The sequence below is a fragment of the Plecotus auritus genome, assembly GCF_963455305.1.
Source record: "Plecotus auritus genome assembly, chromosome: 5".
NCBI lineage: Eukaryota > Metazoa > Chordata > Mammalia > Chiroptera > Vespertilionidae > Plecotus > Plecotus auritus.
The window spans coordinates 33,597,523-33,624,001 of record NC_137776.1 but is presented as its reverse complement, the minus strand read 5'-3'; the positions used below and the strand labels follow the sequence as shown (position 1 = coordinate 33,624,001).

The following is a 26,479-nucleotide window of genomic DNA, read 5'->3' as shown; positions in this document are numbered from 1 at the left end:
TAGCTGGGAAATAAAGGATGGTTTACCACTGCACTTAAGCTTCCAGGCAGCACCTGTGTCCTGTGTGCAAAGGGCCTCAAGGTTCCCCACCTCTGCATCAGACCTTGCTTCAGCCATCCACAGCCATGAGACCAGGGTCACTGCTGAGTTGCCTTGACAAATGATTGAATGTCTCTGTACCCCCAGGAGGTTATCAGCAGACCTGGGGGTACGGGTGAGGGGTGCACTTACCTGTGGTAGAGCCTCCCACCCCCTCACCCCTACCCAACTCTGAGTCCTCAGGACCAAGGATGCTGGGGTCACCCTCAGCCCTGTGAGTACCAGCTCTGTGTGTACTAGCCAGGCCTCTGGATTTGGGAAGGACTTGATGCCAAATGAAGAGGCGAACTTGTGCCTCAGTTTCCCTGCCTTGAGTCTCAGAGGAGACATGGGTGTCAGCAACCTGGGATTTCTGGTCACCCACTGGTTTCCAAACTGCTTTTCCAGACAGAGCCCAAGAGCATCCTCACTGCCACTCAGGAAGGCGGATAGCGGCAGGGACAGCCCCTTTAACAGAAGGGGAAACTGAGGGGGCTCACGTGCCCCTTCTGAGGCCACACTGCTTGTGTCAGCTGATGGGAGTGTCAGGAAGGGGCTCAGGGGTTATGGTGCCACTGAGCAGCCCTGGACCCCAGGCCTTTCCAACCCATTTTGTGGAGCTCGGATTCAAGTTTCTGCCACCCATGTGGTTGCTTCTATGCTGACCAGATGTCCAGCACCCTGGGGGTCCCAAGTGCCCCAGCTTGTGAGGTGCCCCCGATGCACTATTTTTAAATGGCATGGGCCTCTATTCCAAATGTGCTGTGTCCTCTCTATGCAAATGCCTCCAGGTCTGGTTTATCGGAGCCTGGCTTGGCTTTCTCCTCATGCCCCATTGGGTGGGTTGGCCCTTTCCCACCCCATGCCCCCCTTGCTGGGCTGCACCCCAGCTGACTCCCTTTTCCTCGGTGAAGTCACAGGCTTTGCTAGAGGTTTGGGGTGCTGGATGGGGCAAAGCCCTTTCCCTACCTCTTCTTTCTGGGCTCACCCCTTCCCAAAACAGGCTCGAAAAACCCCCTTTATTAAAAAGAGCAATTGACAGCTCTGGCTAGTGTTCAGTTGGTTGAGTGCCGTCCCATGCACCGGTTCCGATTCCCATTCAGGGCACATGCCTGGGTTTCAGGCTCCATCCCTAGTGGGGGGCATGCAGAAGGCAGCCCATCAATGATTCTCTCTCATCAATGTTTTTGTCTCTCCCTCTTTCTTCCTCTGAAATCAATAAAAACATATTTTTTTAAAAAAAGAGCAATTTCCCCTTCCCCCTGCTGGCTCCAGCCTGGCCCAGAGCCTGAGCACTGTCTGTGTCCCTGAGGCCGTCCTGTCGGGGAACCCTGCAGCAGGACAGGGCAGCGGGCAGGGCTTGAGAGTGCAGCGTCCCTCCCCCGTCCCATGCCTCGGTAGGAGCAGAGCTGGCTAGGAGGGATTGATCATTACAGATGTAATTTTGTCACCTCGCACCCCTTACAAAGCAGAAGGGACTACAACCCGTTTTGGTTTAAATGGCATCTCCCCTTCCTGCACCCTGTTCATCACTGCCCCAGCTGGCAGGGGTAGAAGGGGGCTTCTGGAGAAACCGAGACCCATTAGGCTTTGGACCCAGGCAGCCCTCTCGGGTCTCAGTTGCTGCAGTTGAACACACTAAGCCGTCCTAGGAAGCATTTTATCGAGAAAAATGCAGGCCACTGAGCCTGAGCCACTATTTATAACTCCTTCATGCTCTTACTGAGAACAATACGAAACTCAGCTTGTCCTCCCAAAGGAAGCCCTTGCTCCCTAACCTCCCGTTTCAGCTCGGAGGCCACACATCTGACGGCACATCCCTGAGTGGGACCTAGGCATGTACTTCACCTGTGTCTAAGGAGCAGTGCTCCTCTGCAGCTGCTCCGGGGTCACCTGGGTGGGGACTCCAGGTCCCTAGGCACCCCCCCTTTGGGGAACACTAGTTGCACCTTGGCCTGGCCTTTCCTGCAGTCTTCAGAATAAACCGGACTCTGCCCCTGGTGTCCCCTGATCCCTCTTCTGTGGCCTGAGAAAGACCCCCTCCAGGCCCAGCCTTTGTCTCAACTGCGGTTGGTTCACGTGACATGGGTAGTAGCTCATTTTGGGGCCTCCTCATCTGCCTGAGCTGAGGATTCCCAGCCCTCACTTGTTTACAGCCCATCTTTTTTTTTTTTTTTAATATATTTTTATTGATTTCATAGAGGAAGAGAGAGAGAGAAACGTCAATGATGAGAGAGAATCATTGATTGGCTGCGTCCTGCATGCCCCCACTGGGGATTGAGCCTGCAACCCGGGCATGTGCCCTTGACCCAAATAGAACCCGGGACCCTTCACCACAGGCTGACGCTCTATCCACTGAGCCAAACCGGCTAGCATCTTTGAGGCTCTACCCCACATGTTCCCCTGGCCATGGTTCCCCCACTGCTATCTGGTTGTGCCCTGCTGTAGCAGAAATATGTTGGCCCCATGGATTCCCTCCACCCCATGCTGCTTCCTCCCAGCCCTCCTTGCCACCCCATGCTGAATAGAAGGTACCAGAGGGCTGCACAGCACACTGTTTATCTGGTGGCCCAGGTCCCTTTGAGCGGCTCCTGTGAGCGGGCTGGTGTCCAGCATGAGCTCATCGGTCAGAGGGGATGAGGCAGTACCTGGCTCCAACCTCAGCTGCCACCCAGGACCCAGGAGCCTCTGGCTGTGGCTCAGGTTGATTCACTTGGCCAACACGCAGCTCAAATTCCCCAGCTGCTGTCACGTGGTGCTGTTAGCCGCATCTCTCCTTGCCTATACTTTGCATAAATAATAATAAAACTCTCCCACCTTCCTGCAGGACCAGACCGTTGCAGGGGCGCTGGCAGGGATCTGTGTGGAGGGGTCTGAATGCAGCTATTTTCCCTCTCACTGAGGAGCCCAGGCCGGGCGGGGAGTGGAGGGGCGCTGTGCTGGCTGATGACCAGTAACTTGCAAATCCAGTGAGCAAAGAAAGGGGCGGAACAGGGCATCAAGGCCTGGAAGCCTCCCGCTGAGGGTGGACGGTGGCCTCACACTTTAGGACAGGGAACGGCTGTTTCCTCCCTAACGGGCACCTTGGGAGACACAAGACTGGTTCCTGGGCCCCATGCCAAGTGCATCGCGTGGCAGACTGGGCATCCCCAGTGGCAAGGTCATATCAAGGGGAACTCCAGATGCCTTTGACAAGGCTAATTCCTGTTTGTGCCCTGGTAGCAAACGCTGAAGCTCTGCTCCGTGGAGTACCCAGACCCTGGCTATGCCTTGAGACCCAAGGGTGCAATGGAAGATGCTGCGCAGCTTCATGCAGAGAGCCAGGGACTCCGGGAGGCATCCTCCAGGGGCAATGGCCTGTCACACAGATGCCGACCAGGGGACACCTGTTTCTGGAACCAGGGGGGATGACGGCGTCGGATGGTAATGTCAGCCCCAAGGTCAGGACAAGGCACAGCTAGCAGGCCCCTGTTCCTGAAGTCTGTGAGGCAGTGGGCCTGTTTTTACCTATCAGGACCCTTTGGGTGTCAGCCGCCAGAGCCATGCTGGCTGGCGCGGGAGCAAGGGCTCACAGGGGCTGCATAAGCAAGGGCTCCCGGTCTAGCTGGACCAATGGCGCCCTCTAGAGCCCAGTTTAAGCTCTGCAGAGATTTGCTGGGCTTGAGAGTCTGGTGAGGCCCAAGCACCTCTGGGTTCCCCTGTGGATGTCAGGGGTTTTGGTGAAAGGGACAGAAAGTCTTCCCCCCCGCCCCCCGCACAGTGCCTAGTCCCAGGATCTCCATTCGCAGCTTCACCTCAACCCTTGGGGTGGAGGGGCGCTGAGATAGAAGGGAATCAGCACTTCTCATATGTGCTGATTAAAATCTAGCTCCACTGGCACCTTCATCTGTCAGCCTGGCACCCACCCAACATGGTTCTTGGGTGTCCTGGGGGAAGAGGATGTAGGTGCTGCAACCCCTCCCAATTTGCTCTCTCTCCATAGATTGCGATGTGTTAGACTTCAGTGTATCTCTATATGGATTTATGGATTATATGATCTAATTTTAAACAAACTAATCCTCCCAAACAATCAAGTGCCTTACAAAATAGTCCTGTAAAGAAACTACAAATGATACCAGTAATTCCCACCCAGGTGAACAAACACAGAAGTAGCAGCTGAGACCCTTCCTCCCTCATGGAACAGACCTGAGGAGAAGTTAGCCTCCAATATCTATAATAATAAAAGCGTAATATGCAAATCGACCAAATGGCCGAACAGCAGAACGACCGTCCGGACAACCATGCTATGGCACACACTGATGCCAGGCCAGCCAAGGCGGGTGCTATGCGATTGGTTGGGGGGGCTCCGCCATCACCCCATGATCACCCTGCAGAGGGAGGCCCAGGCCACTGGCTGGCGGGGCGATAGGTGGAGGGCTCTTCGATTATCCCAAAGAGGGAGGCCCAGGCCACCAGGCAAGTGGGTGGGGCCTCCCTCTGCAGGGCAATCGTGGGGCTTCCTGACTGTGAGAGGGTGCAGGCCAGGCTGAGGGATTCCCGCCACCCCTTCCCCCAGTGCTTGAATTTCATGCACCAGGCCTCTAGTATATATATAAAACTAAACTGCTTTCTACCCCACCCCTATCATCACTGGGAAAGCTTGCCCTGCACGCCTTGTGCCTTGAGATATTAGTCAGTGACAACACAGAATCCTCATGGCGAGCAAGGAATTTAAAAAGTAAGCTTCCAGATCGTGGAGCTGGACTCTTGCAACCTTTCCCAATGATGTTTAAAGTTACATGCTGTCTAGCCAGTACTTCTTGATATTTCCCTAAGCAATGATAAATTTTGGAAAGTTCTTTTAAAGTTCCTTACATAATAGCAGAAGACAAAAAGCCACCAGGCACTCATTCTTTCTACTGCAGTAAAAATGGCAGAACCAATGAACGGAAAATGATCTGTCGACAAACCGAAAAGCATTTCTTTGTCAGCAAATACTGTCGGAAGATGTAGAGAAAACACTGCCGTAGATTAGAAGGAAATGTAAGAGCAAATTACCCAGTGTGGGAGGTTTGCTATACAGTTGGCTGAAAGTACAGATGTTTCTAACACATCTCAGCTTAACACATTTGCTGAATTCTGTTCCAATAATGAAATCCACAAACCACTTTTTTTTTTTTCACGAACCACTAAAGGAGAGATACAACAGAGAAGATATATTCTAACAGTAAATGTCTTGTTTAATAAAAACAATGTCATATGGGGAAAACAGTGTTAGTGCACCCTTCAATGAAACAGCTTCCCAGAAAGGATTTTTTATTTTTTCATTTAAAAGGGTTTTGATGGCTCAGGCGCAGTCAGAGCCTTGCAGGAAAGGGCTAGAGGCCCCAACAGCACATAAAATGCTGCAGAGCCAGCTGTGGCCTTAACTTTATAAACAAAGATTGTCCTAGTAGTGTTGGAGCCGTATGATACTTGGTAATGTGGGGGAGGGAAACTTTCCTTCTAGACTCTTCTGATGGGGTGGGGGGTACTTCAAACGGTTTTGTTATATAGTTGTTGTTAATTCTCACCTGAGGATATTTTTTTCCATTGATTTTTAGAGAGAGTGGAAGAGAGGGGGGGAAGAAGAGGGGAGAGAGAAAGAGAGAGAGAAACATAGATGTGAGAGACCCATCAACTGATTAACAGGTTAACAAGAGAAAATGACCAAGTTTAACTACATACGTGCAGATGAGAACCCAACATACACGAGAGTCAGAGACCCCACAGACATGGGCGGTTCTGGGACAGAAAGGAAAAATGGAGTATGTATGACATTCTGGGCTGGGGGTGAGGTAAGGCACCCGGGACTTCAGGGGAGGAAGGTCATCGCAGGACGATAAGAAGGGCGGATGTTCAGTAATTAGAGATTTGCCTTGCCCTGTAGATAGGTCATAAAACATTATTTCTGATAACTCTTATTACGGGCAAGGCCCCTAATTAAAATTCTTTAAAGGAGAGGGAAAAGATTCTCATGAACTGCAAGGTCTCGGTTGCCTTCCGCTCAAAATAATTCCCACACCAAAGTGGCATAGTGGGGAGGCCTGTTCTGAACCCCTCGTCCTGCCTTTAAGACTTCCTGAGAACTCTCACGGTAGAAGTTGGGTTGAGAGGTTGTTCCATATCTCATTAAACCAGTCTATCTTGAGAACAGGTCAATTCAGTTCAACAGTTCTGCCCCCAAAGTTAGGCCTATGGTACAAGCAACCAGGTACATAATAAGAGGCATCTCTGTGGAAACAAAAGAAAAATGGTTAGTGACTGGAGCAGACTATAACCCCGGTTTCTGAGTTCTGAAGGCAGGCAGGCAAGGGGATTTCTAGACATTTGGCTGGAATCATCTTCAAGTGGAGTGAAGGCAGACAGTGAGGGTCTGACAGATTCTCCTCATTTGCATTTTGAACGTCTCTGATGGTCTTTCTGCCACAGGCACAAAGATTGTCCATGTATGAGCTGCTGTGATTTCTCTGAAGGTTATATCAAGTTGTCCCATTTCAGCTCGCACGGCTTTGGAGAAGGTGGTTTGGGTTGTCAACGACTCCCAGTCAAAGGATGGAAGAAACATTGGCAATGTGAGTTTGGGGAGTCATAGCCAGATGCTGGAGGAAACCAGGATCCAGTTTAGTTTACAGGTAGAAACAAAACCTCGAAAGACAATGACCGGCACTAGATTCTAATATCCACAAAAGGGCTTTACTGAAACCGGTTTTCTCTCTAAAGTCACCCCTATTTTTACCAAAGATAGCCAAATTAAGATGAATTTGTTTGAAATTGTATAGTTTTAATAAACTTGGTGTATTATGTGTATATAATGTGATCATATAGGCGCTTTTAAATCTGCTTTGCTGGGACTTTTCCATAAGGAACCTCCCGACTGAACTTTGAAGACCTCTGATGTCAGACTTCACCTGCGACACCTGCAGATGTGGGTGAGTTCCTCCTTTCTTGATGTCCCCCAAATCACTTGAGATTCCTGTACCTGCCAAGAAGTGACTTCTTTACACACCTGGTAGGGCTGCTAAGAACCCTGTAAGCTAGGTATCAGGCCAACATTTCCAAGGATTTTATTGGCTTCCCCAAGTCAAATCTAATTCCTTAAAGCTGTCTGGTCATATCTAAGTCTATGTGTGACTCTCTCAAATATGACATTCCAGTCAAAGCTTCGTAACATAATTAGTTTCCAATTGTGCACCATTACAAGAACAAAATTCTGTATTTAAATATCTATATTTTGCCCTAGCTGGTTTGGCTCAGTGGATAGAGCGTCAACCTGCAGACTAAAGGGTCCCAGGTTCAATTCTGGTCAAGGGCAGATGCCCAGGTTGTGGGCTCAATCCCCAGTGGGGAGCATGCAGGAGGCAGCTAATCAATAATTTTCTCTCATTCATTGATGTTTCTATCTCTTCCTCTTCCTTTCTCTCTGAAATTAATAAAAAATATATTTAAAAATAAATAAATATCTATATTTTATTGATTTCAGAGAGTAAGGGAGAGGGAAAGAGAGATAAAAACATCAATGATGAGAGAGAATCATTGATCGGCTGCCTCCTGCATGCTCTCCACTGGGGATCGAGCCTGCAACCCAGGCACGTGCCCTGCCTGGGAATCAAACCATTACCTCCTGGTTCATAGGTGGATGCTCAACCATTGAGCCATGCCAAGTGGGCAAAATTCATGTTTTTTTTAATTTTTTTTATTGATTGATTGATTTTAGAGAGAGAGAGGAAGGGATGGAGGGAAGGAGAGAGAGAAAGAGAAAGAGAGAGAGAGAGAAATTTGCTGTTCCACTTACTTCAGCATTCATTGGTTGATTCTTGTATGTGCATGACCGGGGATTGAACCTGAAACCTTGGCATATCTGGATGATTCTCTAACCAACTGAGCTACCCCACCAGGGCAACAAAATTCTTATTGAACTCATGCAGATAGCAATATTTCCATGAAAATAAAAATATAGTTTCTGAATTTTGGAGGGATTGAGTAGAAAGAAAAAGAGAAGTGTTTCAATTCTGTTTATAAAGGTGTAATTTACTAACTTTCTGTTAAGTCTTAGTTAAAGAGAAAAGGTTTCCTTGTATCTGGAAAAAAAAATTAAAGAACCAGCAATGTTTCAAACAAAAAGTCATAAAATTATAATCATTCCTGTCAGCTCATTCAGTCCCATGTAATTAATACTTCTTCTTGAATCAAGTTTTTCCATTACTTCTCTTGACCTTGCCTGATAACTGAGGGTGACAGGGTTTGTGACAATCCCAATAACTTTCTTTGCAAGGCTGTCCATCAAGGCTCATATGATTTCCTCAGTGAAGTGGGTGCCTCAGTCACTAGAGACTGTGAAAGGCACAGCCCAGTGGGAAACACATTTTCTGACAGTTTCTTTGTCACTGTGAGGGCATCAGCCTTGCGGCAGGGGAAGGCTTCAACCCATCTGGAAAACATACATGCAACCATGAGAACATATTGATAACCCATACTAAGTGGCATTGAACGCATTCCAGCTTAAATGCACTATGGTGGATGAAGAAACCCAAAAACCTAAAAATGGGGTTTGCTAGGGAGTGGGGAAGATGCAAGTGGCTCTCCTGGGTTTCCCATAGCCCTCTTTGTTTAATTTACAGTAATTGTTTACCCAGCTTAGTTTCTCCCAAGGGATAATAAAAGCAGTGAGACGAGGACACACCCAGTGTATCTGACCTTTGATTCAAAGAAAGCCCTTGCAGCAGCAGCCTCCGAGGCCTCAGCAGGGCATCACCACACAGGAGGACCCTCTGGGGTTTCATTCTACTCTGGTTGGATGCCTCCTACCCCTCCACCCAGGATAGGATGAAAGTCAAGATCAACCTCAAGTGAGGCCCACAGTGGGTGGTTGGAGGCCTCACATAGAACTCACCATTCATTGGTGCCCCAGAAATACACAAAGAGTAACTGCTTTGGTTGACTGATGCTAAATGAACTCTAATACATGGTCATCCTAAACAAGTTGTCTGGTCTCCTCAGTGCTATAAACAGCTATGGAAGCCAGAGTATTATGATTAAAAGGACCCCGGTTCTGCAAATTGGGTGCTCTCCCCTTTGGGAATACGATGTCTTTATCTCCCCCGTCCTGGAGAACATTCTGGGTATTGACATTTTGCAAGGCCAGACCCTACAAACCTCTATTGGAAAATCCACCTCTGAATACGCATAACCACAAAGAGTGGCAAGTAACCACAGAATACCAGTTACCACTAGGAAACGAGGGAACAGGAGAAACTATTCAAGAGCTCTGTGGTGTGGATATCGAGTGTCCTGAACAGTCCAGTGTGGCCAGTAGAAAAGCCAGCAACTACAGAGAGCTGAATAAGGTAGTGCCTCCTCTTTACGCAGCTGTACCGAACACGGCCCCTCTATCTGAGGGTTTGCTGTGGAACAGCCCATGCTGTACTGGACCCGGCCAATGCTTCTTTAGCACACACCTGCCTATCGAGCCCCAAGATCATTTTGCCTTTTCCTAGGAAGGGCAACAGTGGACCTTCCAGATACTCCCTCAAGGTTATTTACATAGCCCCACCGCACGTGGCCCAGAACTCATCGCTGCTCCCTTCCTGACCTCTAAAATTATATGGATGACATCATGCTGACCTGTGAAGATTTACTTCTGCTACAGAAAACATTATAAGCTTTGCCGGACCACATACCACAGCGAGGATGGGCAGTGAATCCACAGACAGTTCAAGGTCTAGGCACCATAGTAAAGTTTTGGGGAGTCATATGGTTGGGTAAGAACCACGTTGTTCTGGACACTGTCAAAGATAAAGTACATTCTTATCCCATATAACAAATGTAAGAGGTCCAGGATTTTGTGGGAATTATTGGCAAGCTATTTTTTTTAACGTTTTTATTAATTTCAGAGAGAGGAAGGGGAGGGAGAGAGATAGAAACATCAATGATGAAAGAGAATCATTGACCAGCTGCCGCCTACACACTCCCTACCTATGGACACAGACAGTAGGGTGGTGAAGGCCTGGGGTGGGGCAGGAACCAGGTGGAGGGCATTGAAGGAATAAAGGGGGGCATTTTTAATATTCTCAACAATATATTTTTTAAAAAAATTTTATACAAGCCCTTGTTGGTTTAATAAGTTCATGGAAGAAACTGCTTTAATGTAGCTTAAAATCTTCTCTAGTAATCTAAATATGATTGTTAAGAACTAATAAATAGATGTCAATAAATAAAAAGTGTTTAGGTGAAACACTTTAGCAATAAATATATATTTTAATAGTTTCCCAAAATCTTTTGGTAATTTGAAACCTTAGAGTTTTGCTAAGTTGTGTATGATGAAAATTATTCAATATCTAAATCATTTTCTTTTTAAAAATATATATTTTTATTGATTTCAGAGATGAAGGGAGAGGGAAAGAGAAATAGAAACATCAATGATGAGAGAGAATCATTGATTGGCTACTTCCTGCACACCCCCAGTGCTGGGGGTCGAGCCCGAAACCTGGGCATGTGCCCTTGACTGGAATCAAATCCGGGACCCTTCAGTCTGCAGGCTGACACTCTATCCACTGAGCCAAACCGGCTAGGGCTTCTAGATCATTTTCAAATAAGATAAAATACTAAATAAGCATAAGTTTACCTACTTGTGGTTTCTTATTATAGAGAAACTGAAAGATAAAATCAGATTTGTTAATAAATGTGGCTTGTGTTTTGTTGAGGAAGTATATATCTCTAAAAATTATGAGATAGATTTATTTGTCAGTAAAATAAACTATGTTTGTTGAGGTTATGAAATGTATTCATAACTTTGCCAATCTAAAGAAAGCTAATTGTTTGCTTTTTAGTTTTTATTAGGAATTAAAATTTTTAAGGAATAAAATTTCAATATATAGGGTGTCCCAAAAATGTATACACATGCTCTTAATAATTGTAAAGGTAGTGTTTATTAAAATACATTTCATTTTCTTTCTTTTTTTAAAAAATATATTTTATTGATATTTCACAGAGAGGAAGGAAGAGGGATAGAGAGTCAGAAACATCGATGAGAGAGAAACATCGACCAGCTGCCTCCTGCACACCTCCCACTGGGGATGTGCCCGCAACCAAGGTACATGCCCTTGACCGGAATCGAACCCGGGACCCCCCAGTCCGCAGGCCGACGCTCTATCCACTGAGCCAAACCGGTTTTGGCAATACATTTCATTTTCAAAATTTAGCTACCAGTTGTTATAGTGTGTATACATTTGGCGGGGGGGGGGGGGGGCGGGGACACCCTATATATAATTAAAAATACTAGGAATAGCCCGGTTGGTGTTAAAAGAATCTCAGTGGTTGAGCATCAGTCTATGAACGGGAGGTCCCGGTTCAATTCCCAGTCAGGACACATGACCCAGTTGTGGGCTCGATCCCCAGTAGGGGGTGTGCAGGAGCCAGCTGATCAATGATTTTCTCTCATCATTGATGTTTCTATTTCTCTTTCCCTCTCTCCCTTCCTCTCTCTGAAATAAGTACATATTTTTTTCATTCAGTCTTAGAAATTGAGAATATTAAAGAAAATGTACTTTGAACTTCTTCTAGAGCTACATTTATGGTTTTACAGAAATATGTAAGATAAGGGCAATAGCTCAATTCCTCCAAAAAACTGGGTAACTTAAGTGGCATCATAGGTTGACCTACCTGTCCAACTAAATCACCTCTAACATGCTTCTTTCCTTCTGGTTACATAGTTTTAATGTAATTTGTAGGAGGAGGTCCCTATCAGGCTATGAATCTCAGCTTCCAATTTGGCCAAATTTCTGGTCATTGTCACAAAATCCTTTCGTGTGTCTTGTCGGACGTCAGCCAGGACGGACGGTAAATATTTCTGGCAGTATTATACAAGTTGAGGGTGCAGAGGTTACCTCCCAGAGTCATTCCCTCTGATAGCCCAAAGAAAGAACTGACGGGAGGCTTGTCTCGGGCCGGCAGTCGCCACACCAAGTCCTCAGGACCCAAGCAGCAGCCATCCCTGGGGGGGAGGTGCAAATAAAAACCAAGAGCACTCAGACCAGATAATGAACAGTCACTGTGCCCAAAGCACTAGGCCCACAAATACTTCTCCTTGTCTGCATGTAGAAAAGGCGCCTCACCGCTCTGCCTCCCCTGCACTCTGCAGGTAGACACCCAAGCGTCTGACGTGGCAAGAAGTCTTATGGTTTTTGCCAGCTCTTGTTAGTGGTCCCTGGACCTTCCTACTGCAGCTTCAGGGTGAGCAGTGCCCAGCAGTGAGGTGTCCTGCTCACAGGAAGAAGGTGTGACCCGAATACTTTCCAGACGAACAAGAACCAGTCATCTTGATGGCAAAGTATTGAAAAGGGCTCGTGCGAGTTTTCCTCCTTCTCTTTCTAACTTCCCTCCTAATTCAAGACCAAGGTCCTGACATGTCTTGAATGACAAGAGCTGTCAGTCTTAGGCCCCCAATAAAAACCTTAAAAAACACACTTTCCATGTGTCTGCCCCTTCAAAGTAAAGACAATCAAACAGATGTTAGGAATGTTCTCATGGACACCTGACTTTGCGGCCAACAATGTGTTTGACAATACACTCCCTCATACCTACACGTTGAAAAAACTTGGAAGCAGAAACTGTGTTATAAAATTTAGATATAATTTATATGCCATAAAATTCACCCTTTTAAATAGTGCACAGTTCAATGTTCTTTAGAATGTTTGATGTTGTGTGGCCATCAACACTAATTCTAGAATAATCTATTTCTAAAACCTGTAGAGTTTTAAAATGTAGGGTTACCTTGGGTTTTGAGTCCATTTATGAAACAAACATGTGGCACCTTCCCACTGGTGGGTAAGATCAACTGACTGACAAAGGGAAGACAAATAGCTGCTGGATTCTAACACAACCCTTTGCACAACCTGTGCATGGAGTTCCCAGTGAGTGAGACGCTTCAGTGAGCCCAGCTAACAATGCCCTTCTTCCATTGCGCTCCCATTCTTGTGAGAGCCACTAAAATCCAGGATTGGACTAAACTGCCCTGACACCCAGGCCTTCAAGGTGATGTTAGTGTTAGTCAAGATGGTAGTAAATGAGGAAGCATGCTCTATCATCTTAGTATTTCTAGTCAGAGCCAAGTGGTTTTCTGCACCTTGGTCAATGGATAAATAAATTTGTAATTCTGTTAAAAAGCACTGGAAAATATGGTTGATTTCACCTTTCTGGGATTCTTTTAAATGTTCCCTTTGGGTGGGTTAGATACTCAGTAAGTGTAGCTATACTGGAGTGGGTACCCCAGAATGTTGTGCCTGGGGTGGAGGTCAGACAGGTTTGTGTCCGCATCTCCCCTGGGGTTTCCCATCTCCTGCTTCTGCCCCACCCCCTCCAACAAAACAGAATATAGTCTTCTCCCCACAGTAGCCAGGGTGATATTTCATAGAGTCAGGTCTGTTATGCTGGTGCTCAAAGCCTTCTGATCACATACCAGTCTGTTGGTCAGTTCTGAGCTCCTCCCCCAGCCGCTCCCTTCCCTTTAGGGGTTATTTCCTTTGATCCAGCTATTGGCCTCAGCAGCACTTGATTGCTGCCTCAGCATCTTTGCACGATGTTCTTTCAGCATTGCTCAAGCCCTCCTGCCTCTAGTCTGGGTGCACCTGTCTGCTCCTCAGGGAGCCCCTCCCTGCCCCCTGCCCTCCTGATCTGAGTTACCTTTCCCCTCCCCTGACTCACACACATTCTGTGGCCCCACATGCTAATGATATTTCTTTCCAGAACATATCAGCATTGGCATATGTTGTATAACAGTTTAGTTGATTATCCCTGTGTCCCTCCCAGAATAGAGGCCCTGGAGGGCAGGGCATCTCCTGGTCACCAATCTATGCCCAGTGCCCACACGGCTCAGGGTGGGAGCAAGGGCTGCTCTGGGGCTGCCCAAAGCTTCTTGGCTCTCCTAGACTGAATGGGCATTGGGAGTGGCTTGGGACTCTTTTCTGTGTCTCTACCTATTCCTCTGGGTAATAGTCAGACAGGCTCAGTGATTCTGTCGAAGCGCACCCCACCATGTGACCCCCTCCCCCATGTGACTCCTCCATCAACACAGTACCCTCAGGGCCAGTAGCTGGGTGACAGGAAGCCACTGTTATCAGGGTGCCTGGACATTGCTCATGTCTCAGTCTGCCCAGTTTGGGGGTAGGGTGGCGGGGAGTCCAGAGCAACCTAGGAGGACGGTGGGTGGGGCAGGAAAGCCACTGCCTCAGCCTCTAGGGCTCCCCACCATCAGGCCCGCAGGGTGGGGCGGGGGCAGCGCCAGCTGAGGCTCATTTATTGCCAACAGGTAAAGGTCAGAAGGTAGAGGCCCGAGGTGGGTCCTGGGTCTGGAGGCTTTGGGCAGGGGTTCGGCTGACATAGGATGGGGGCCCAAGTGAGTGGGATGGTCAGGGCACCACTCTCCCCAGCAGTATCAGCCACAGCACCCCAATCACCGAAGCCAGCGAGGGGCCTGTGGACAGCCTGGGGTGCGCAGCGTCAGTGGGGATGCTGGTGTTGGGGGGGTGCTCCAGGCCGCAGGCGGTGTAGGGCTCCAGGCAGGCAGCAAAGGCCATGACATGCGCCACCATGTTCTGCTCCTGCACCCCGTGCATCAGGTGTGCCTGCGGACCACGCGCGAACACCGCCACGTCCTCGCCACCGTGAGTCTCAGATGACAGGGGCACAGCCGCCTGCTGCTTGTAGTTGGGGTCATCTGGCCAAAGATGGGGGTTCAGGGTTGGGGTTCAGGGTCCTTGGGCAACTCCCCCTTCCAGGAAGTTCCCCACGGAGGTCACCTGCCCGCCCACCGGGATGGTGCACTCACTGCTCTGGCTGTCACTGACGTTGGGACGCGAGTCCCCACTGATTGCGAAGCCGGGGCCATTGCCATAAAGGATGGAGGTGTAGGTCTTGCCATCGGAGGCTGCCTCAGGAGCCAGCCCTGCGGGGAGAAGGGGACCTGTGATGGCACCACCACAGCTCTGCAGCGCCTCCTGTGTGCTAAACCCAGGCACTGTTTGCCTAGTCAATACGTAATCCGCACAAGACCCTGCAGGGCTATGGCTATTATGACCCCATTTGACAGATGAGCAAACTGAGGCTCACAGCATTTTCTGCCTCCTAATTGAGGAAGCAGCACCTGCCACTCTCCCAGACCTACCGAAAATGGAGCTGCCACGCAGAGTGTAGCCACCGAAAGTGAAGACATGAGAGTGGTCAGCGGTGACAAGGGTCAGTGTGTCCTTCTCGCTTGTGAGCTGGCTGGCCCTGTTAATGGCGTCATCAAAACTGACAGCCTCGGTCAGTGCGAAGTAAGCTCTTCCTGCATGATGACCTTGATCAATGCGGCCCCCTGCAGAAAGACCACGGGGGAGGTGGGCGGTGGGGAACCTGCCCGGAATCCTGATCTCCCTCTGCTCAGTGAGGGGGTGCCACTGACTCACCCTCCACAAAGAGGTAGAAGCCCCGGGGGTTCCTGCTCAGCAGACGCAAGGCGGCTTCTGTCATCTCCTTCAGGCTTGGGTCCTGCTTGCTGTCTCGTTGGGCCTCATAGTTCATGTCCCCTGGCTCAAAGAGGCCTGTGGGGAAGGGGACCGGGGTGACTGACAAGCTGTGGAGTGGGGTCCGTGCACACATGCGTGTCCAGGGACCCGGAGGACAGGGCAGGAAGGTGGGGAGGGGTGGGTCATTACCCATGAGGTGTGTTACGGAGGGGTCCTGGGACGCCTGAATGAGCGCTGTTCGGTTCCACACATACTGGGCACCCTGGGAGGGACAGAACCAGGCCTCAGCCCACGGCTCTACAACCAGCAGCCCTGTCCTATCCCCTGCACCCACAAGCCCCCGTCACCTCATGCTTGGCCTGCCACTCCTGAACCAGGTCCCGCATGTCCATCCTGACTCCTCTCTGTGAGGCATCACCAGGGTACTCAGGGTCTGGGGTCCCCTTGGGAAACATGTACTTGCGGCCTCCACCCAGGATCACCTGGAGCCAGAGGAGTAGGGCAGGTGAGCTTGGGGCCTGCCTGGCCCTTTGCCCCCTGAACAATCTCTAGGTCCCCTTCGCCCCCAACCAGGTCTGTGGTGACGGCCTGGCTTGCTTGTACCTTCTACACCACCATCCCAAGTGCCCAGAGACACTGCCAGGCCCCAGGCCCCAGACCCCAGGCCCCAGGGCTGAGGCTGTGGTTGCCTGGGACTGTGGCCAGCGTGGGGCCCACCCCCTCTGCTCAGGTCCCCACTGCCCTCATGACCCACATCAATGTCCATGTTGGAGATGAGCTGCGTGGCAATGTCCCGACAGCCGTCCTTCAGCGCCTGGGCAGGCATGTCTGCATCCGAGTACCAGTTGCGGTTCACCGTGTGCGCGTAGGTGCCGGCTGGCGAGGCATGCTGCACCCTCGTTGTGGTCACCACCCCCACTGACTTCCCTGCGGGTGATGGAGGTCAGGTCAGGGTGAGCCACTGTGCTCTCTGGGCCCGACCCCTGCCACTAGGCTGGCCCAAGCCCACCTGCTTTCTTGGCCCGGTTCATTACGGAGATGACCTCATTGCCATGGGTTGTGTTGCACTGGTTAAACCGGGCTGCTGCACTCACACCAATGGTCTGGTAGTTGGTTTTGACACCACACAGGTAGGCCGTGGCCGTGCCTGCACTGTCTGGCACTTGTCTGTCCACGTTGTATGTCTGAGGACAGAGACACCCTCAGCTCCTCTCTGGGACAGACACCCAGATCATGACCAGGCCCTGTGCCCCTAACTCAGGCCCCAACCCTCCTGGGGCCTTCCCTCCTATCAGGCTCCCTAGGCCCACCCCACCCCTGTGGTGTGAAGCACCCTGAGGCCACCCAGCCCTTACCTTGGCCAGAGCCAGGTATGGGAATTTGTCCATGGCCAGGGGGGTCTCAGGTCCCAGCTTGCCATTCATCTGTGCCTTTAAGATCCGAGCTGCGCTCACTGTGGGCACCCCCATTCCTGAAGGAGTGGAACCCGGTCAGGTCTGAGTCCGCAGGCATGGCTGTGTCCATAGATAGCCCTGGGTACCAGGATTGTGGGGCTCTGGGAAGGGACATGCCATGCACACTCACCGTCCCCCAGGAAGAGAATGAGGTTCTTGGCGGCGGTTTGGATGGGCTGCAGCTTCTTGGCGGTGTCCAGAGCCTGGGCTGCCTGGTGGTTCCAGAAGGCTGGGTCTTCCTCCTCAGCTGGCCAAGGGGAGAGGGCGGTCAGGTCTGCCTTGGGGGAGCACCCCATGTGTGGGCCCTCTGGGAGGGGCCCCTTACCTGGGATGAATCCGAGGGACCGCTGTATTCTCAGGCCCAGCAGCAGCAGCAGTAACACATGGGCTCCCTGCATGCCTGTGGGATGGTGGGCCGGTGAAGGAGCTGGGACTGCAGAGGGTCCGGGACCTGGTGAGGCTGGAACTTGGGCAAGGCTGAGCCACTAGGGCACCAGCTGCAGGACAAGCTCTTTGGGCTTAATCAGGGGAGGACTTTAGCCCTGGCTATAAAAGTCTCCATGTCCCTCCAATGACCCCGGCAGCTCCCCTGACCCCACCCCTGCCTGCTTGCAGAAGGAAGGTGGTAGGGTGTGCAAAGTTTTGAGGCCTGAACAAGGTGGAGCCTGCTGTCTGCCAAGGTAGAGTGGGGTCAGGGGATAGATGCCTGCCGGAAGCTAATTCCAGCATGTCATAAATGCAAAAAGTTTCATCAAAAGGTTGATGGAACCTTGAGGACTGCCTACTGGAAATGGCTAAGGGCATTTCCCCACACCTAAAGATTTGCATAAATGATTGCTTGCTGCCAGACAGTTGAGGGCATCTCAATATACATGTTATTGCCTCCTACTGGCCAAACACCTCAACAGCCACAGGCAGTTTCTCCAATCTGACAATGGATTCTGTATACTAAACCTTGCCTTTGATCTGTATATCTACTTTGCCTTAGGACAATTTGTGTTAATAAAAAACAAGGGGTCCTGAGACAAGCAGAACTTGGTTCCTACAGCCAAGCTCCTCTGGCCCCCCAAAAGGCCTTCCAACATTATGTTTCATCTCTAGACTCTTTAATAATTTACAGCATCTCCTTCTCCAGATTCCTGAACCCTTCTAAATGCTGGACAAGACCCCCGGCAGGTGCCCTCAGGGTGAGGAGCATTTGCAGGGTCCTGATGCGGCCACCCCAACTCTCTGCTCCTACAGTCCTGGGAACCCATCACTCCTTCATTCACCTGATTTTGTTCTATGTTCCTCTTGAGAACTGGGCCCAGGCTCAGTTCTGGGTGTGGAGGGAGGTGGGGTATATGGACAAAATGGACAGTAACCTCACAGGGTGAGTTTGTAAGTTCCTAACCTGGCAGTTAATGGGTGAGCATATATCACCTTTAGTAAAAGGTTTATTTTTGCCTGATGCAAGTCCTACCCATCGTCTTTGTGCACCTAAGTTAACACATCTTTGAAAGATCTCTTTTCAGACCCCTCAGAAGGAAAACCACCCTCAAGAGAGCACATAATCTTGTTAACTATCCTGTAATCCAATCTTGCCTTGCTTTCTCTTACCTTCATGTAATCTTCCTTATGTTCCCTCCTTAATTCCTAACGTATAAAAGAAGCTACAGATAAAGAAAGAAAGAAAGAAAGAAACTGCAAACTGACATTCTAAGAAGCATTTTTTTTTTCTCAGTCTGTTGAGTTCTTACCTCCAGGTATATGCTTTGTTTGGCTCAAATACTTTTTAATAAGAATCCTCTATGGGTTTGGACATTCTTACATGGGCATTAGTTGGCTCAGCTGGCAGGATTCCAAACAAGCCCGCCCAGGGCCAGCCTGCACCAGGCCAGGTGTTAGGTATCAGTGTGCCCACTGTGCCCCAGGGGCTCTCTGACCCTCACTAGGTAAACTTGGGTGAGTCTCCTCTTGAAATCCTTCACCTACCTGCTTTAGGTAGTGGTTCCTGGCTTTATGTGAGTTGTTCTTTCTATTTATTATTATTTTTTCATTGATTTTAGAGAGAGGAAGGGAGAGAGAAACATCAATGTGAGAAACATTTGGTTGCCTCTTACACATGCCCTGACTAGGGATGGAACCCGCCACCTTTCAGTGTACAGGACAACTCTCCAAACAACTGGCCAGGGCTATTTGAGTTGTTCTTAACTGGCTCAAAATAGAAATTAAAATTAACGTGGGAAATTGTACATCCAAGGCTGACAAGCCCCATGACAGTCAGCCTCCCTTCAGTACTCAGGCAAGTTTCATGTGCAATTTGTACGAAGCATCGACTTGACAGTGTTTACAGAAATGGGGAGAATTAGATAAAAGTGATAGCAGCTTAAGATGGGCAACAAAGGTATCTTCAGATACCGCTAAGCTATTTTTTGTGTGCTTAATGGGAATAATCAGGCTCTGGAATGGAATTGGATGAATGGGACACTAACCTTGATTAGAAAATAGAAGTCTGTACAAGGAGCACAGGTAAGCTTTCCTCTGTTTGGGAATTTAAGAGAATATTAAAGACTGTTTCTGAACTGTCAGATAACATTTTTTTTCTCTTCAAGTAAGTTAGTAAGAAACTTTTAGAAACTGTCTCTGAACTAAAGAAGGCTTCTGAGGCTGCCCAGGGCCAACACCCCACTTGACCCTTCCTCTTGCTGCCCGTTCCTTTCTGAGCTCCCTTTCCTGGGCTTGCCTCCCCTTTCTTCACCTCCTCTTCTCTCCTCCTTACTATCACCCTCTACTGGCTTAGGGGAAAGTAAGAATTAAAAGACAGAACAGAATAGGACTAGAAAAAAACAAAAACCCACACAAATCATTGTAGCTCTGCTTAGAGAAAAGCCAGTCTCAGGATGAGGGGAAGCAGCAATAATTTGCTCTCATGGACTAAAGCAGAATTAAGGAATCTAACTACAGATTTTCCTGATCCTCTTTAAGACCCTTTTGGGTTTGCAAAAGAATTTTATTTAATTGTTAGAATATATGACCCTGGATATTCTAACCTGTTTCAACTAATACAGCTACCAGTTTCTGAGAGCAAAGCAGCAGAATAGCTAAGTAAGGTCTGCTGGAAAACTCCTATAGAGGATTTTTTTTAAAACAGAGAAACAGGCCAAGAAAAATGCAGGGAATTAAGCCCACTGGCCTCACCACGCCACCCCTGAGAGTCCCCCTTACTCCCCAGAAAATAGATTGGATGAAAATCCAACAATATCAATGAAAACATACTTGATTTATTTGAATGTTTGGAAAAAAAATTTCAAACAACCTTCAGGACCATCTCCAGACAGTTTTAAGGAACATCAGAATGATCCAATCCTTATCAGCATTTCTGGAAGGATTAGATGAGGAGCTTGTAACTCTGATCGAACAACATGAATTAAACTGGTCAACCACATATGTTAGCAATTCTGATAAACTAGCAATTCTGGCCCATCACTTATTTGAAACGATTCAAAGGCAGAAAAGGATAAAGCTACTAAAATTATGAAGGTACAGCTCCAGCAGCTAAGCAATCAGGTCAGACCTCCCTGAAGGACTTTCCAATGAGGTCAATAGAGAGTCTCTTTTTACTGTAAAAAGACATATCATCGTCATCGCCGAAACCGGTTTGGCTCAGTGGGTAGAGCGTCGGCCTGCGGACTGAAGGGTCCAGGGTTCGATTCCGGTCAAGGGCATGTACCTTGGTTGCGGGCACATCCCCAGTGGGAGGTGTGCAGGAGGCAGCTGATCGATGTTTCTCTCTCATCGATGTTTCTAGCTCTCTATCCCTCTCCCTTCCTCTCTGTAAAATATCAATAAAATATATATTTTTTTAAAAAAGACATATCGTCTTAAGGAAAATTGTCAAAAATTGAAATGGAATTTAGAAAAAAAAGGGGGGGGGGAGAGAGAGAGGAGCAAGCATGGAGCTTCTCTAAGGGTTATGAGATGGTGTTTCCCCTTCTTCTTACCAATGCTTTATGAGAAATTGAAATTACCCCCCAGGCCAGTGTTGCTCAGTGGCTGAGCATCAACCCATGAACCAGGAGGTCATGGTTCTATTCTCAGTCGGGGCACATACCTAGATTGCAGGTTTAATCCCCAGTCTAGGCGGGAAGCAACTGATCAGTTTCTCTCTCACACTGATGTTTCTCTTTCCCCTCCCCCCCCGCCTTTTTCTCTCTCTATAAAAGGCAATAAAAACATATTCTCAGGTGAGGATTTTTTTTTTTTTTAAAAAAGGTATTCCCAGACATCCTGTGGTTCTCTAAATCCATGTATCCTATTATCAGCTATTCCTGTGGATTGCCAATACTTTTCATAAGATCTCTGTAGTGCCTTCTTCGGCATTCCTGTAGAAAAGACAGTCAAAAGCTTTTTACCATCACCTGGGGGAGACCTCCCATTTACTTGGACTGTAATGTAAAGGGATATACGGAAACGCACCCATTTTTCTCAGATACTAAAGGCTGATTTAAATTATGTTGATTTTCCCGGAGACTGAACCCTAATCCAATAGGTGGATGATTTAGTTTTATTCTCTAGGACATAACTAGACTCCCTAAAGGACACCATTTACTTATGACAGCAGCTGGCTATTAAATAACATAACGTCTCAAAAGACAAGCTCCAATTCTGTTTGCTTCAAGTGACATACTTGGCGGTTTGATATCTAAAGATGGGATACTAGATGGGTGGCTACCGGGTTTGGGGCCATGTCTTGGGTAGCTGGTGGCGGGGCCAGGGGTCCGCTCAGTTCGCATGGTCGCAGGCTTTAGCACCGAGGCCCGGCGTCAACTGCAACCTCAAGGCTCCAGCAAACGATCAATCGATCGGGTCCCTGCGAAACCAGTCCTTCCCAGGGCTGCTGCAGCCAGAGATCCTCAGTAGGAGGAGCTGGTCGATGTGCTGCCGGCATCTGTGATGGACCAGAAAGGACCACTAGTGGGGAACAAGCCACAGGGTCCAGTGACAGGAAAACCAGGAGAGCTGGCATTACTCTCAGCGCTGCCCGAGCTGAGCCAGTCCCTGGGGCTCCGGGAGCAGGAGCCCGGGTTGTCTGAGCATCTGGGAAGGAGACCTCCGGGCTTGTACTCCTCTCCGGTTGTCCCAGACAGGAAGCCGCCTCCAGAAGTCTTCGCCCACTCACGAAGAGCCACCTACTGGGCTGTCACTGATGGGATCCCAGCTACTTCTGAGGGGCAGACCACAGCAGCTCTGAAACCGGAACACGTTGATGGTGTTGGTTTCGTAGTTCCAGTGGAGTCCCTGTCCCGAAAGGACATCCTGGAAGGTGTCAAGAGGACCCTAAGCCACTTCCGTGTGGTGGCCACAGGCTCTGGCTGTGCTCTGGTCCAGCTGCGACCACGCACAGTGTTCCCTGGCCAGCTGCAGGCACACATGGTACTACAGCTCTGCCCTGTGCTTGGCGCGGGCCCTGTCCTGGGCCAACACTTTCTACTGCCAGCGGAGAGCACAAAACCCCAAAGACAGGTCCTGGATGAAGCCTCCTCAGATGCCTCCACCCGACGCCTGCCCAGGCTGCCCAGATGCCTACCTCCACCTGCAGTCTCCACCTCCCAGGCCCCAGGCCCAGGGATGCCCCCATAGAGCTTTTGGCACCTTTGTCCTCTTATTTCTCCAGGACCCTACAGTGCCTGGGCCTCCACCAACAATAATCCTTCTGTTCCTGCTGTTCCTACTGGAAAGTGGTGGGTGTGGGGGGCCGCAGGCTGGAGGAGAATGAGCTCAGTGCGCAACGTGCGGTAAGGTCTTGGTTTAGGGCTCTGTGGTTGGACTAACCTAAGATCACATCCTGGCCAGGCGTTTGCTGTGTGGTGTTGGACAAATAACTTCACCTCTCTGGACTTGAGATAATAAATGTACCTAACTCATAGTATGGTTTTGAGGATTTGCTGGGAAAGTAAAAAAAAAAAAAAAAAAAGTGGGATACTAATTAACCCTGAAAGACTCAGATGACTCCTAGCCTTTCCTCTTCCAAGAACTAGGAAACAGCTCAGAGGCTTTGTACAGATATCTGGACACTGTCACAACTGGGTTCCAACCTTTCATTAATGGTTCAACCTCTACATGCCACATTGCAATCAGACGGACTTGATCTCATTCAAGTAGAAGGGAAACAAAGTGTAGGAGCTCTAAAGGAAGAATTATCTGAAGCTCCAATTTTGGGACACCCTAATTATAAACTTCCTTTCTTCCCTTTTACACAGGAAAATAAAGGATATGCTTTAGGAATTCTAACTCAGAAACACGGAGAGCGTCATAGCTCTATAGAATATTACAGTCAGCAATTAGACTCAGTACCCAACGGGCTCCCTCACTGCATGAGGGCCACCTCTGCTGCAACCAGGTTATGCAAACAAACATTTAACCATTTATGTTCCTCCTTATTCTGTCAAATCTTTGCTAAACTCTCACCATTACTCAACTGGATTCTTATGAAATACTCCTGCTTTCTACACCTAATATTACTTTTGTTCAATGTAACAGTCTTAAACCAGCAACTTTACTACCTTCTTTACAGGATAGAAACACTGACCACCTCCTTGTTCCTGGGAAGATTTACCAGCTACAGGAAATTCCTATTGATAATGCAGACTTATTTTTGTTTACAGATGGATCTTATCTCAAAGACAAACAGGAACATAACTTAGCCGAATATGCAATAACTTTCAGGTGGATATAATGGAAAGTTCTCATTTAGCTGAATTAAGATCCGACCAACAAGCCAAGTAAATTGCTCTAACTCGCCCAGCTGGCATGGCTCAGTGGTTGAACATCAACCTATGAACCAAGAGGTCACGGTTCAATTCCTGGTCAGGGCATGTACCTGGGTTGTGGGCTCAATCCCCAGTGGGGGATGTGCAGGAGGCAGCTGATCAATGATTCTCTCTCATCATTGCTGTTTCTATCTCTCTCTCCCTTCCTCTCTGAAATCAATAAAAAATACAAATAAATTAAATTGCCCTAACTCAAGCTTGTCAGTTGGCCAAAGACCAAGTAGTCAGTATTTACACTGACAGTCACTGTGCCTTTGGTGTAGCTCATGACTTTAGAATGTTATGGAAGCAACAGGCTTCTTAACTTCCTTAGGTGTAGTCTTTAAAGAATGGAAAACAGGTTGAAGAATTATTAGATCACATACAGCAATCAAGACAACTGGAAATAATCAAGATTCCTGGACATTCTAAAGCTATCAGCAAACAAAAAGAAATCATTTAGCTGATGCAGCAGCTAAACAAACAGCAGTAAGCAATCAAATTATCTGGACCCAAGAATGTTCTTTGCTCCCTGCTAATAAAAGATTCTGTTTTTAAAAATCGATAAATTAGTAGATGATTCATTTCACAGTGCGCTTCCAGGAAACACAGACTTCAAAGACCATGGCTTACAATCAGCAGGTTTTGTCTATTGGAAGCGATACCAAATAAAAGACTCTCTCCAATCTCCTTAGAAAAGACCAGATCAGGTGTTACTAACGAATCCATGTGCAACTAAACCTTTTTTTTTTTTTTTTAGTTTTATTGTTGTGTGCAACTCATCTTAAAGGGGTTAACTCATGGATTCACATTTCTCATCTAAAAAAGATTCTGCCCCTGTCAGATGTCCACTTGCCTGCACCTAAAACAGACATCAGACTTCTCTAGGATGAGACGCTGCTGACAACAGAGGCAGACAGCGATCCCAAGACATTGACAAGGCTTGTGAATCTCCAGATTGATATTGAACCCAAAATCCATTTTCTTTGATTGTCTTTACCTATCTACTAATCCTATATAATCCTATATAATAAAACCCTAATATGCCAATCAACCAAACGGTGGGTGGATCACACTGACCACCAGGGGGCAGATGCTCAATGCAGGAGCTGCCCCCTGGTGGTCAGTGCGCTCCCACAGAGGGAGTGCTGTTCAGCCAGAAGCCGGGCTCACGGCTGGCGAGAACAGCAGTGGTGGCGGGAGTCTCTCCCGCCTCCACTGCAGGCGGGTGGTAAGGAGTGAGGGGTCCCGGACTGGGAGAGCCCCAGATTGCACGAAGGATATCTGACTGCCGGCTTAGGCCCGATCCCCTCGGGCCTAAGCTGACAGGTGGACATCCCCAGAGCGGTCCGGACTATGAGAGGGCACAGGCCAGGCTGAGGGACCCCCACCCCAGTGCACGAATGTCATGCACTGGGCCTCTAGTAATATTAAAATAGTTATACAGTGGAACCTCATTTCTCAAACTTAATTTGTTCTGGAAGGCTGTTCGAAAACCGAATTCTTTTTCCCCATTAGGAATAATGTAAATTGAATTGATCTGTTCCAGACCCCAGATGATTCCCTGTTTTAACCTTTCTTACTTTTAGTACCTATCTATTATACTGTTTAATCCACAAATAAGCACTTTAAAAACAAAAAGGACATGAACTGTAAATGAAAATTTAACAAAAAGGAAAGGAAATGTATAGTAAAAAATGAAAATGTAACAAAAATTATAAGCAGCAACAAAAGAAAAAAAGCACACATATTCACAGCATACTGTCCTGAGATTTTTACAGTGGTAAACTGACTCATATTCATGCATTTTCTCCTGTTTGTCACCTGAGAGATACGTGACTGATCATACAAGTATCAGCATGAAAAGGTTGTAAGGTTGAGAAGCGAATTGTTCGAGAAACGAGGTTCCACTGTACTTATTCTTTTTTTCTATACAGTTCAACTGTTTATGATTACTGAAGATGTACTAGTATAAGATAACTGTTAAGACTCTTTATGGCTTATGTAAATATTACACTAGATGCAAAATACAGAAAAATGAGACAGACCGAAAACCTAGGACCACGATAGGTCACAAGATGGAAATGATCCAGAGTGTTTTTCACAATGAAGGCCATACAACCTGACTGCCTTCCATTTACCTGCCCATTCCTTTGGAGAAAATTTGGCCTCAATTCACATCTCACAGTTACAGTATTGCCCCATCCTCAATAGCCCACCATTTCTACAAGAGGGTGATACTGAGACTTCCTAGGAATGAGTCTTCAGAGCCCTGTAAGACCCACTATCCAACCAAAGTGTTAATCATCAATGCATTCTTCAGACTGATTTATGGCCACAAGGGGTAAGTGCAGGCTCATGTTAGAAGTCCCTGGATTTTTCTACTGCAGCAGCTTCAGGGTGAGCAGAGCCCAGCCAGTGAGGAATCCTGCTCACAGTTACAAGATGGGGTGTGACCATGAAAACTCTCCAGACAACCAAGAATGAGTCATCTTGATGGCAAAGTATTGAAAAGGGCTCTTGTGAGTTTTCCTCCTTCTCTTTCTAACTTCCCTCCTAATTCAAGACCAAGGTCCTGACATGTCTTGAGTGACAAGAGCTATCAGTCTTAGGCCCCCAATAAAAACCTTAAAAA

General features: G+C 48.1%; 1 protein-coding gene and 1 pseudogene across 2 annotated transcripts; one reads left to right on the top strand and one right to left on the bottom strand.

Annotated features, from left to right (window-relative positions):
* Positions 1-14,501: 14,501 nt before the first annotated feature.
* Positions 14,502-17,466, bottom strand: LOC308248130 (intestinal-type alkaline phosphatase-like; the record flags this gene model as incomplete). Its single annotated transcript, XM_080668158.1, has 11 exons — positions 17,379-17,466; positions 17,184-17,300; positions 16,955-17,070; positions 16,609-16,783; positions 16,354-16,526; positions 15,947-16,081; positions 15,789-15,861; positions 15,540-15,674; positions 15,257-15,448; positions 14,921-15,037; positions 14,502-14,809 (listed from the first exon to the last, which is right to left on the bottom strand). The coding sequence occupies exons 1-11, from the start codon at positions 17,449-17,451 to the stop codon at positions 14,502-14,504; spliced, it is 1,614 nt and encodes a 537-aa protein (XP_080524284.1). The 5' UTR covers positions 17,452-17,466.
* Positions 17,467-21,755: 4,289 nt separating this feature from the next.
* LOC308248611 (mitochondrial mRNA pseudouridine synthase RPUSD3-like) lies at positions 21,756-22,743 on the top strand (annotated as a pseudogene). Its single transcript has one exon. The product of its transcript is annotated as a mitochondrial mRNA pseudouridine synthase RPUSD3-like (transcript).
* The last annotated feature ends 3,736 nt before the right edge of the window (positions 22,744-26,479 follow it).